The 14394-nt window shown below is 31.8% G+C and overlaps 1 protein-coding gene across 1 annotated transcript; it reads left to right on the top strand.

The window, feature by feature from the left end:
* Positions 1–4000: 4000 nt before the first annotated feature.
* Positions 4001–11398, top strand: LOC132751530 (ATP-dependent RNA helicase DDX1-like; the record flags this gene model as incomplete). Its single annotated transcript, XM_060741715.1, has 8 exons — positions 4001–4232; positions 5106–5179; positions 6389–6461; positions 7355–7427; positions 8372–8414; positions 8894–8992; positions 9332–9452; positions 9677–11398. Coding segments are annotated over 8 exons (840 nt in total), but the record flags the coding sequence as incomplete, so codon positions are not given.
* Between the last annotated feature and the right edge of the window lie 2996 nt (positions 11399–14394).

The raw sequence follows: 14394 nt of genomic DNA, 5'->3' as shown, positions 1-14394 counted from the left end.
TTCATGTATGTCTGTATTTTAATGAATAAAGAATGGGAATACTAGCACAGTCTTTTATTGGATATTCACACTTCCTTTAATATCTTGTCACCATTGCTGACTCTAGTTTAACTGAATGCAATACACCTGTGATGATTTTCATAGAATCCGAATGTTTTTGTAAAAACTTTTACCTTTCTATTGGTTAGACCTACAGTCTGTAACAGAAAAAGGTTTCATTAGAGTATATTTATTTGTTTTTGATAAATTTTATTTGGAACATCAAGTGACATCTTTCATACTAACACTACCAAAGTAGTGATGGGAGGAGGGTCTGTTGTTTGGTTTATGTTGTTAGTTTATCAATATTGCTGTTGCTTATTGTAGACATTTGTAGCAATAAGGGATGTCATGTGACCTGTCATGAGTTTGCCGCCTTTGGCAAAAATAAAAATCTTAAATGGCAAGAGAACTTATATATGCACATGCAATAATTTGAAATGTGATGTCACATTTTACATCATCAAAACAAGCTAGCTGAGCGCTTGATTTTTTGAGTCCAGACTGTATAAACTTGTATAAAATATAATTTACAGTCATTGAAAATCAACAAGTGTATTAAAGACAAACTAATACACATCAGAGATAGGCCAGACCTTTAATGAATACTAACATTACTCATTTAGCAGGCCAATTTTTATGTTCACACCCTTCTTTGCCATGAATTTACCTCACAACATTTCCTTCTTATTGTATTTTGTACTGTTTTGTCCATATCTGCCTGGAATATGTATGTTAAAATCTTTAGACCTTTTCTGTAATTTATTGCTGTCCTATGTTATTTTTTCAAAAAATTATAGACAGATAAATGAATATATTGCACTGTTATTGTCATTTCTTGACAAATGCATGCAATAAATATTCTATAACAACTTTTCTTTGTCATTACTCTAAAACTTTCTATCAAGATGCTTCACAAGACATTTTCACTTCTTAAATATTCAGGATTGATCAGGGTTGTTTTGGTATTTCCTGCCTGATAAAGAAATGTCTGCCCCCCAGAGTGATAAAATTTATCATAAATGCACACTTCCTGTCAGATTAATGATTGTTACTGACCATTGAGAAATCATTGCACTTGAATAAAATTATTAAGGTCTTCATATTGTACACTAGCAGGCATTATAGCAATGCAATATGGATGCAACAGAGCAAGAAAACATTTGTCTCATTATGTTCAGAATAAGGAATATAGATGAGTTCTGTCTGCTGTATATTGATATTTAATTTACTCAAACAATGGATGCAACATTTTTGAGACCTTTTTACATAATTATGGAAAGTACTTCTTTGCTGTGAGTCTTACATTATTATGGAATATTCTCCTTTGCTGTTTGCCTAAAAGAGAAAATTAATAGAAATTTAATTTGTACTTGTCTGATATTTAAATGTTACCAATTCACATATATGTATTATGTTAAAGATTGTTATGCCCCCACAATGTGGGAGCATATAGCGTTGCACTTGTCCGTCCGTCCGTCCGTCCGTCAGTCCGTACGTCCCGAAATCTTGTGAACGCAACTCCTCTTAAACCGGATGGCAGATTTTGCTTAAACTTACAGGGATGAACAACCTTAATGTGTAGATGGTAGTAAAGGAAGGAATTTTCGCTGCGACCAAATTTAACAGAATTATGGCCCTTTGTTGATTTTTTCACTATATACTATGTAGAATTTTTGTGAACGCAACTCCTCTTAAACCGGATGGCAGATTTTGCTTAAACTTACAGGGATGAACAACCTTAATGTGAAGATGGTAGTAAAGGAAGGAATTTTTGCTGCGACCAAATTTAACAGAATTATGGCCCTTTGTTGATTTTTTCACTATATACTATGTAGAAATTTTGTGAACGCAACTCCTTCTTAAACCGGATGGCAGATTTTTGCTTAAACTTACAGGGATGAACAACCTTAATGTGAATTTGGTAGTAAAGGAAGGAATTTTTGCTGCGACCAAATTTAACAGAATTATCAGGGTTGTTTTGGTTGGTATTCTCTGCATGATAAGAAATGTCTGCCCCTAGGAGAGTGATAAAATTTACTTCATTTAAATGCAACATCCTGTCAGATTAATTGAATGTTACTGACCAAGAAAATCATTGCACTTGAATAAAATTATTAAGGTTCTTAATTGTACTAGCAGGCATATATAACAATGCAATATGGATTGCAACAGAGCAAAGAAAACATTTGTTCTGATATGTTTCAGAATTAAGGAATATAGGATTAGTTCTGTCGCTGTAATATTGATATTTAATTTGCTCAACACAACGGATGCAACATTTTTGAGACCTTTTTACACCTAATTATGGAAGTACTTCTTTGCTGTGGGTCCTTAATTATTATAGATATATTTGTACTTGTTTGATATTTAAATGTTACCAATTCACATATATGTATTATGTTAAAGATTGTTTTTATGTTAATACTATTTTTGCATTATGATTTTGAATATCAATTGATGAGTTAGTTTTTCCAACAGTCCATCTGTCTGTAATTCCATACATAACACCATTATTTTGGGGTTTATTGGCTTTTTCTTTTATCTTTGTGGCATTTTTCCTTTTCCATATAATGACAGACTTTGCCACCTTTTTGCTAAGAAAATATGACAAATGGGTTACTCTCAATAAATGTTTTTCATAAAGAACCTTTACAGTTAACCTATACAGTTTTAGTCACACAGAAAAAGTACATTTATATAGGTCTGTTCTTTGTATTGAAGAAAAAAATGACTCTACTAACCTTTTAAAGAGTAAAAACCTTTTACTTCAATGTACTTTCAATTTGGTATTTTGAAAATATCAATAGTTATTTAAGATATTTGCTATATTTAGGCTCTTCCTAGTAGGGCACTTTTGTTGCTAGGCAACAGTTTAACTTGTATATTTAAATATTTTGAAGTTTTTGTACTTAATGCTTATAAATAGAAAATTAGTTATATGAAATAGGTTGTACTTTTATAAAAACTAAATAAACAAGTAAATCAAGAGGAGAGATAACACATGTCAAACATTAGGATGGTTTAGATAACTATTTGAGCCGCGTCACGACAAAACCAACATAATGGGTTTGCGACCAGCATTGATCCAGACCAGCCTGTGCATCCGCGCAGTCTGATCAGGATCCATGCTGTCCACTATCAGTTTCTCTACTTGTAATAGGTTTGATAAGCGAACAGCATGGATCCTCAGCCAGATCAGACTGCGCAGATGCGCAGGCTGGTCTGGATCCATGCTGGTCGCAAACGCACTATGTTGGTTTTGTCGTGACATGGCTCATTTTATAATTTTGTGCAACCTGTTATTTTCCTCATAATTACAATAAGACCTTTCAGGAAATAGTATTTAACTTCAGACCTCATGTTCTTTTGCCATTAGGTTAAGATCTAAACTCAGTACTATGTTTTGATAACTTTCTTCCATCCTTGTTTGATTAAATTTTATTGTAAATTGATATGCTAAAAAGTTCTTCTTAATATGTGCTTAATATGTGTTTTGCAAGTCTATATATGAGCAGAATCTGAGAATAAAACATTAAATGTTAATTTGTATATATAAATTGTATCTTAAAACATCACTAAGGTTGCATTCCTTTATTATACAGACATTAACATTTGATATTGTACCCTGTAATATGCATACCATTATATAATATCTGAATCTAATACTTATCTTAAGACAATAATTTAAGAGAGCAAGACATGTCTGTTAAGGTTAAATGCACTTTAAGCAACATGTAAAAAGTAAGAAAGACTTCATCATTAAAACCTAGCATTTGCTATAGAAAAATAATAATTATTCAATGTTAACATTCATTGCATTTAATCTTTTGAAAGAATGGTATTAATATGAAATGTACAATACCATGAATAAAACTAAATGAACTGAATAAAAGTGTATGTAAATCAAATGACACATAAAATTTCTAGCAATTCTGCAGATGTATAAAATATAAATATAAATGCTTCAAAACTACTTTTATCATTAAGTTTGTTAATATTAAGATTGGCTTTATTTCACCATTTCTGTTACTGTCTATTTTCAGAGACCTATTCAGAGGCCGTAAAGATATTAAAAGGAGAGTATGTTGTGCGAGCTTTAGATGAACACAAAATGGATAAAGCCCTAATATTTTGCAGAACTAAAATTGATTGTGACAACCTTGAAAAATACTTACAACTAAGGGGTCAAGGTAAATTACTTATTTTTCCAACATGATGGTTAATACAGAATTTATTTTAGTTCGCATATGTAGGAAGTTTCTGCTTATAGCCACACTTTGGAATCCATTACTGGAACCAACCAGCACTGAGCAATGAGTGTAAAGTTTCTTGCTCAACGAAACAACTACTAGCCCCTGATGGGGTTTGAACCCTTGCGGCTAGCGATCATTAGATTAATAGTCTGACCCATTAATTGCTCGGCCATGTGGCCACTAAACATGTTGACATGTTATAAGGGGTAATAATGCATTTTGTAACTTTAGCATAAGCTGCTCAGTTCAAAATCTTGTGGTTATTGTAGCACAGTGCATAATTGTTCAAATTTCATATTTATGGACTTAAGCAGATAAAATAATTTTGTTTACAGGCAATGAAATGCTAGGCAAGATATAATATTGTACCAAACTTGTGAACTGGTATTATAATAGGATTTTATAGGCAAATTATCAAAAAATTACTTCATTACAAACTACATACATAATGAGAATTTTTATTCATTTACAACAAATTTTTTGATAATTTTCTGAATATATAATTGATTTCTTTATATATGTAGGTTTCATGTTTGTTTCAACATAGAAATAATTCTTTACTAGTAACATCTCTTGTTAAGAAACTACACGCATTTTAACCCTTATGTCCTTCTGCTATTATCTGATTGTAGAAACACATTTATATCAATTAGAAGTGATACACTAGCTGTTTCAATCAGTCTATTTAATTGAATGATAATGTTTTGATGGCCATTTTATGGGAACAGATAATATAATGTTTATGCATTTTCTGACAAATATCTTAAGATCTCTGGGCAAACTGCAGACATAATGGCTGTTATTTTACAGGAAAATACTCCTGTGTTTGTCTTCATGGTGACAGAAAACCACAAGAAAGAAAGGCAAACTTACAGAAGTTTAAAGTAAGATATTGTTGTTGTTCTTGTTGTTGTTTTTGGTGTTGTTTTTTTTATCAAAGTCACATTTAGTTCTATTTTTGGAAAGAAGAAAAAATGATGTTGATGCTAGAAAAAACCTTTTTGATGTGCCCTATTTCAAACATTTTAAGTTATTAAATTATTTCAAACATGGTGTACTTGTACACTCTAAAAATGATGAAACCAATTCAAAAGGCCAGATCACCATGTAAATCATTTTGGCAAAGGTATGCCGGTCTTTAGACTCAGAACTTTCTTGTCAAAAATTATCAAAGATATTCACTCCCAAACAAGGTAAACTTGCACATAAGAAAAATTGAATTGCATTCAGAAGGGCAGGTCAGTTTCAAATTCTTTTGTTACTAATCTATCTAAGTTTCATATCACTAACAGTTTAAGTTTGACATCATTGTGTGTCTACTTAAAAATATCCAAAAAATATACCAATGTGGCTAAATGTTACTTATTAATGAATGAATTGCCCTCAGTGATACTTGGACACAACAAAAACAACAATCCTTGAGGATAGATTTTCAATTTGATGAGACTAACATTGATCTTGAGTTATCAATGGACCTTACTGTGGCTTACTGCCGTGGTCCGCAGGTTAAACTACCAACACCACCATCAGGAGTATAGGAATAAATTATATGAATAACTATACTTGTAGAGTTCTTTATGTTTAGCTGATGGTATTTGATGTTTGATTTGACTATTAAAATTCCAGATCATTGAAAATTAATCACATTGCAAGTAGATTAAACAAGACTAGTTAGGGCAAAGTTCAGACAATAACTTTGTTATTAGAGTTAGTGGTCATTTTGCTAATACCTCTATCTAGGTTGTACTTGCCTAGCTAGACTGATTTTGTATAAGTAGTGACCATGGAATATTCTCCTAGAACTATTATTGATAATAGAGCATAATATTTAATGTTTTCTGATGTGAAACTTGAGTGTTATCAACTAATACAATGAACTAGTTTAACAATATGTCTAAATTGTTGTCTTTCGTAATATCTCGTTAATTATGATTTATTTACATTTATTTGTCTGCTTTCTTTGCTTCAAAATGGGTATTGATAATGGATATTATCTTGTTTTTATAATGGATAACCATTAGTAAATAGGATATTGACTAAGATAATAAAAGTTTTATATTAAATGGTAACTTGTCCTATATTTTATCACACAGGATGGAAAAGTAAAGTATATGATTTGTACTGATGTTGCTGCCCGTGGAATTGATGTGTCGGGGCTTCCATTTGGTAAGAATTCTTTTCCTAAAAGCTCTAAATTGTCTGTATTTATACCTTCTAAAAGTATAAAAATTTGAAATTTGAAGTATTTTTCATGCCCCAAATATTAAGGAGTATATGGATTTTTTTAAAAGCCTCCACTATTAAGGTGTGGGGGATTGGGGACATATGGAATTGCCCTTGTTCGTTCATCCGGCTGTCATACCATCCATCCATAGACAGAGCAGTTGAATGTGAGGGCATCCATGTCCTTTTCTACTTTTAGTTATAAATTATTTCAAACATTGTACGTAAATCTGCAAGAAAAAACTGACCAAATTGCATTTTCATTATTGTGACCTTTGTGATTACAAGAGCTATGTATGTAAAGAGAATTCTTTAATGCAGTTGTGTATTAACTATATTTGTGGGTTAAAAAAAATTTACATATTTCTCTATTGATGTATAATCTTATTGTGACATAATATTATTTTATTTTAACTTGTTTAATAGATATACCTGATAATAATCCTAATTTCTACAATTCAGGCTTGTCATGATCATAGTTTACCTTTAAGATGTCATAAAAAATGCACTTTTCTCTGAAATGATACAAGGAGTGTGTTTGACCCCTCTGCCAATTTAAAGTCAGCCAGTTCCTTGTAACTTCAAAGGCTCAAGAGCACATAAACTGTCAGATACAAGTACTTTATTGGCTATTTTCAGCAAATGACAACCCTACTTGTCTTTTAAATTACAAAGTAATATCACATGGCTTCTTTTAATCTATGGCATTGTTGGATTATAAAATTTTTCAAGTTTTACTTTCAAAAGTTTGCTAATATTAAAATATCAAAGAACAGATTTGTTTCATCTTGATTGATTAAAACATTATGCATACAGACATTTAATTAAATTTCCAGTGATTAATGTGACATTGCCTGATGAGAAACAGAACTATATTCATCGTATTGGAAGAGTTGGACGTGCAGAAAGGTTGGAGAGCCATTATTTTATTAATCCTTTTGACAAATTACTATGAAAAACTTGTCTTACCACTTGAGACCTTGTGCAAGTAAGGTGGTTTCTACCAAGGTTCCTGTTTGAGTTTGAAATATTGCACATAGGGGCATGTGAGACTTCTTTCACATAAAATCATGAATTTTGCCTCATAACATTATTAAGGCGAATTCATCTTTAACATTATCTCTTTTTCATCATATTTAAATTATAAGTGCCTATCAGTTTTAAATGGATTGCTTTGTAAAACAAATAACTAAGGAAATGCATACTCGCATATTATAATTGAGCAGTGTCACGACAAAACCAACATAGTGCGTTTGTGACCAGCATGGATCCAGACCAGCCTGCGCATCCGCGAAGTCTGATCAGGATCCATGCTGTTCGCTATCAGTTTCTCTTCTTGTAATAGGGTTTGTAAGCGAACAGCATGGATCCTGATCAGACTGCACGGATGCGCAGGCTGGTCTGGATCCATGCTGGTCGCCAACCCATTATGTTGGTTTTGTCGTGACACGGCTCAATTATTCAGTTTAGAGAAGGAGAGAATATGTTTCAGTTAATAAAAGAAAAATGTTTCAATAAGCTTATAGCCTCCAACACAATTGAAATTGAATAAATTTGTATAAACTAAAAGAGATATTTAAATTCTATTAACCTTGTTCAGAAGATTGTTTCACTGTTAGGAAATTTGTCATTTAAAATTTTGTCTTCCATTATTAATTAAGTGTTGCCTTTTAATTTAGTTTACGGTAATTCTCACTTCTGCCTTTTACAGTCAGATTGGCATGTTTGATTTACCAATTTCTTGATTGATTAACTTAAGCTGAATTAAAGTGTACATCATTTTCAACTATGTTATCCATTCAGTTACCATGAAGATATTTTCTTGTATAACAGTTATATTTGTATTTTTACAGAATGGGTTTGGCAGTGTCTCTAGTGGCAACTGTAAAAGAAAAGGTGAGATGAGAAAATAAGAAAAATATTTCGTCTTAACATACAAAGAGGCACTATATAATGTTGATTATTTACAGCAGAAAATATCAGCTTATTATCCAACAAAATTGTAAAAAAAACAATGAAATGATATCATCAAGTTGTAATGAATTAATTTGTTTCTTAACTGTCTTAATTGATATTGGTCTGAGGTTAAAAAGCCTAAAAAGATAAGTACAGACTAAGTAAAGCCCTTGAAATGGAGAAGTCTGCAATGGATTATAGAGAAATCAAATCAGAATTAAAATGAATATTATTTGGTTGGTCTAGACCTATATTAAATGTAACACAAACCTCGAAAATATATTTTTAGTCCTGTCATGTCAATAAACTTCAGTGTAGTCCCTTTAATAGAGCAGGATAATTCTGGTTACACAAATAATTTATTAACAATAGAAATAAGTTCAAGAATAAGAGTATGATTAGTGTTGTTTTATTTTCAGGTTTGGTATCACTCTAATTGTAATACACGTGGACGAGGATGCTATAACACCAATCTTACAGATAGAGGTGGATGCTGTATCTGGTATAATGAACCACAGGTAAAATAATCTCATACATATTTTTAAATGAATTGAATAATTAAGCAACAGTGTTTTGTGGAGGTCCTTTTCTACATATTTTACAGTATATTGCAAAATTGAACTCTCCTATTTTCTTGCATATTCTTGTGTAAATAATGATCAAATACTGTATATACAGTAAATGAATCTTGTGTACATGAATAGAAGAGAACAATAGGAATTCTACCAAACACTTAATTGTCTCAATATTTTTGTATTACTGCTGATTTGTTAAAGCACTGTATATATAATAGTTTTAGACTTTAGGTAAAGGGTAGTACTTTTTTAAAGTCAGTTTTGATGACTGTGATATTTCAGTTACTGGCAGATGTAGAAGAACATTTAGACATCACCATAGACCAGGTGGAACCCGATATGAAAGTGCCAGTTAATGAGTTTGATGGTAAAGTTACTTATGGCCAGAAAAGAAAGCTAGGAGGTAAGTCTAATAATAATTGTTAGATTTTATTTGGTCTTGTCATTCACTTTAGATTAAATTAGGTCTGTGACAATGTACTTTATGATATCTTCTCAAAACAACAATGAACAATGTTAAAAGAAATTTTATCAATATTAAGAGAAATATTATTAATTAGTTAATGAAACTGCATTCAATTGAGCAATGTTATTTTATTAAATACTTGACATGCTTTCTGTTTACAGGAAGTGGTTATAGAGGACACGTCGATTCGCTGGCTCCAGCAGTTATGGAACTTGCTAAGCTTGAGAAAAAAGTCCAAACATCATTTATAGATCTTAAATACAAGAAGAAATTCTCTCAACGTTAATTGGCTAATTTAGAAATGGAGTCTAATTTAATATACGTATTGATAGATATTGTGAAAGTTTACTGAGTAAAAACTTTTATGATGCGTGAATAACAACCCATTTTGTTGTTTGTTGGTTAATTGGCAAATAAAGGAAATCTCAAAAGTGCAATAGAATGTAATATTTTAGTTTGCTTGAATTAAAATTGATGACAAGCCTTTGTGTAAAATATTTATTTGAAGCTTTTTGAGTGGCATCCAAATTGTTTTGTTCAAATTATCGCAAATATATTCATATAAGATGTGTAATAAAAGTATGTTTAATGTATGTGGTATCATAGAATCTAAAGACTTTTCAATACAATTTTGCCGTAGGTTCTTCTTTTTTTTGCATCAAACTTCAGTTATATAAATTTTGAAAAAAGTTTTTATACTCACACCAAACAGTTTGGAGGCCCAAGGTTCACAGATCTGTGTTGCACTTTGTCATAATTTGAAAATTTACATTTGCATTAATATCTCTAAAACCAGTGTAGTGAAGAACATATTCTCAATGTGAACTCTCCCACTTTTAGCGGGAGACTCCCACTTTTTGCAATCATATTTTCAAAGATTTTTCTTAAAATAAGGGGTATTTTTACAAATTAAAGATATCTCCCTAATTTTGATGTCAGCACTTCTTTATTTATTGCAAATTCTAAAATCTCCCTCTTTTTGAAGAAAAATCTCCCACTTAATCATCAAAAAAAGTTCACATGTATGCTCTTTGCATATTTACAATGTATAAGATCGAAATTCACATTTCTTATTTATTTATTTTTGTCATTTTAAGTTATTCCATAATTAACTTCATTTCTTTTGTTTGTTTTAGTAAAGAAACACTCAAAAGTTTATTCGCCCATTATGTTGGGATTTAAAATCTGTTCATACTATCACTCGTTCAAATTTAACTTTCTTTTTGCCATAGACATTTTCCTTTTATATGTTTATATGCCCCGACAGTTAACTCCATCTGTCTATCAAAGACATTGGTGAAGATGTGAATCAAATTGAGTTTATTTATAAATTATTAAAGATGTTGTAATCATAAACATGTAAGGATTTGAACTGGTTTTGTCATGCTAAAAAAGTGTTTTGATTGTATTTAAATTCTATACCTAGCTTATGGAACGTCGGTGGTTTTACTCAGGTGCACGGAAGAGCACTTGAGGTCTTCCTCCACCAGTAACGTTGTCATATGACCTAAATAATGTATACTGTGTGACGTAAAACCCAATTAAACATCATTCTATACTGAGAATAAAATTGACATTTTAAAGAATTCTAGTGGAACAGTTAAACAGTTATGATAGGCAGACATATTAACTCTTGTATGAACAATTTCAAACATATGAGAGGCTTAAATACTTTAATTATCTGTAATAATAGAAATTACAAATGATAGGATTTTTGTGGAACAAGTGTGTTAAACATTTTCAATTTTACAGATTTGGGTGTTGATTTAGGGTGTTTTTTTATTTAACTATCATGGCTAACATATTGAAAAGTGTGTGTCATAGACTTTGGCTTCATATGTTAAGTATATCTTTCTTCTGTTTAATATTAAAGAAGTTAATTTTGACTTTACTTGTAATGCAAAGACTATGAAATAAAAGTTAAATATATATTTATTCTGTAATGTTGGTTGATCTCTGGTACTGATTGATGTTCCTTCTATGATGCCCTGTCTTGGTTGTTTAAACAAATCAACTTCATGCAAACTTGAAACTGAAATCTTTGAAACCTACCCAAAGAATTGTAAGGCCTGGAACCATTTTGTTGTTGCAAGACGTGTCGGACTTGATCATGATTGTTCAAATTTTGAGCCTTTTTGGGATAAAAATTCACTCTTTTTTTTCCTTCTGGACGACAAGCTTTATACTCCAAAATACGAAAACTAAAACTCAGATATTAGAAAATTAGTACGTAGTGGACCTCAACCTAGATTCAAGTAAAAACCAAGGGACTAAAATAAAAAAATTGATCAGCCATTGGTTACACATCGTTTATATGGCATTGAATCAGAAATTAAGTAGGACTTGAGCTTCGAAACGCGGCACTGCTCAATAGGCCTTGCCCAAACTTCTGTGCGAAGAGTTGCATTGTTTCAGAGGCCTTAACAATATGGCTGTACAAATATTTTTAACCATAGGAGTTATTTTGAATTCGTCGATCGTCGTAATTTCTATCGACGTACTTTCTATCAAATTTGCTTGCATTATGGTCGATCAAGTCAAAAATGTAGACGATTATGACAAACAACATAAAAAAAGATATATTGTTTCAAGAAATGATTTGAAACAAGACCTAGTGTCTCCTCAAACTACTTTTGAAATTGTAAGAAAAAATTTGAACCACGTTTCATGTGCGAATTTGAATGACAAATTATAACAATTTGTTAAAGAACAAGTATTTTATTTCTTAAGTACACATTTACTTACTCAAATATTAAATTTTAACTCTACCATTTGATGAGGTCAGTACCTTCAAAGTACCTAGCTAATTATAGCTTTTTCTTATTGCCACTCTTTATTAACTAAGTAATATCCAAGATAGATGGTACGCAGGTACATTATATTGCCCTCCCTACAGACAAATTCACCCAGGATAAAAAAAATGTTTCTTATTTAACTTTCTTTCGTTTGAATATGAGATCCATACACATGAGAAACATATGGCCGTCATGGTCCTGGATGGAAATGATGTTAACGACTTGCATATTAATATCACAAGTACACGCGAGAGCTAGCGTGGACAATGTTCATAGTTTTGTCAGACTTTATAGCCTCTTAGTATATTCCTTTTTATCTTCAACGAATATTACCAAACTAGTCAAATCCATTATACAAGTTTATTGCAGTACTCAACAGTTGCTCAAATCGACTCTCTAAAATCACCGAGACTCTTAGTTTCTTAGACTTTAAACATATAGAATGTGAGTACAAAAATTGATCCATTCTAAGGCGTACTTTATGTCGCTGAAACCTTGAACAAATTCATTGTATCTGCGTGAAAAGAAAACACAGCTAAAAGTTATCATAATTGGAAACCTTATATAGACTGGATGTCATAATTTGCCCTAAGTGACACTTGACCAGACCATCACAAAACAGATAGTCTTCCTGCTTATAAACATAACTGATGATAGCTAAAATATAGCACATGTTATCAATTAAACGGCATGTTTGAAATACATTTAGTTTAAATGAAGCGTCATAAACTGTAACAATTGGAAGTACATGTGTGATCATCAATCACGCGACCCAAATACTAATTCGTCCCCGGCTTATAATGTAGCTGCTTAAAGGCACTGTATGGCCTTTGCCTCAGAAATGCTTTAACTTATATTTTTCAGAACCTTTTTATTTTTGATGTCTACTTAAAGTTTAAAAAAAGTTACTCATTGGCTAATAACCTGAACCATCTTTTGCTTCTGTTGCATATTGGTAACTGGTACTTTTATAGTGATTTAATATTTTGTTTGAAAGTTTGCTTTTTTATGACTAATTTTACCTCCAGCGTTACTGTCTTCAAGTGATAAGCATCTATGATTCTGTAAACCATTATCTTTATATTGAACAAAAGAGGGTCATGATGGCCCTAGATCGCTCCCCTGACCCATCAACCACATCCGAGCAATGGCTGCATCCTGACCAAGTTTGATGACAATGGAGTAATAAATGTGAACACACTAGTGTGTTAACAAGGTTTTTTCCATATTTGGGCAGTGTGACATAGCTTTTGATCAAAACTGCAGCCACTTGAGTGTTACCAGATTTTCTATTTTAAGCTCCTGTGACCTAGTTTTTGACCGGAGATGACCCATATTCGAACTTGACCTACAAATCATCAAAACAACCTTCCCGGCCGATTTCCAGGAAATTTGAATCAAATCTGCTGCCACTAGAGTGTTTAGAAGCTTTTTTCTTATTCTTGCTTCTATGACATAGTTTTTGACCGGAGATGACCCGTATTCGAACTTGACCTACAAAACATCAAAACAACCTCCCTGATCAATATTCAGGATATTTGGATCAAAACTGCAGCCACTAAAGTGTTAGCAAGATTTTTCTAGAAATCATCAAACAACCTTCCTGACAAATTTCCAGAATATTTGGATCAAAACTGCAGCCACTAGAGTGTTAACAAGCTTTTTCTAATTTTAGCTCATGTGACCTAGTTTTTGACCCGAGATGACCCATCTTCGTATTCGATCTGAATTTCATTGAGACAAACATTCTGACAAAGTTTGATGATGATCCAATCAAAATTGTGACTGTTAGACTGTTAACAAGCTAATTGTTGAAGACGCACGACGACAGACGCCGGACATAGCCCCATCACTATACCACACCTTGATCATTTTGTGGTCAGGTGAGCTAAAAAAAACACTCTTGTTTTCCCTTCCTAAATAAGGTAACACTTATTTGTTTCTGGGCATATTATGTGTGTTTTTAATAGCATTTTCAGTGTACCAAAGTGTAAACAGATGACTGACGTAGAAAACAAAGCATTGACTGCAGGATCACATCACATCTGGATAAAGAAAATGATATTATTTAGTAAGTTTTTTGT

Source organism: Ruditapes philippinarum, unplaced genomic scaffold (genome assembly GCF_026571515.1).
Source record: "Ruditapes philippinarum isolate M1 unplaced genomic scaffold, ASM2657151v2 ctg11_1_1_1_1, whole genome shotgun sequence".
NCBI classification, from domain to species: domain Eukaryota; kingdom Metazoa; phylum Mollusca; class Bivalvia; order Venerida; family Veneridae; genus Ruditapes; species Ruditapes philippinarum.
Note: the sequence above shows the minus strand (reverse complement) of the source record. Positions and strands in the feature narration are given on the sequence as shown.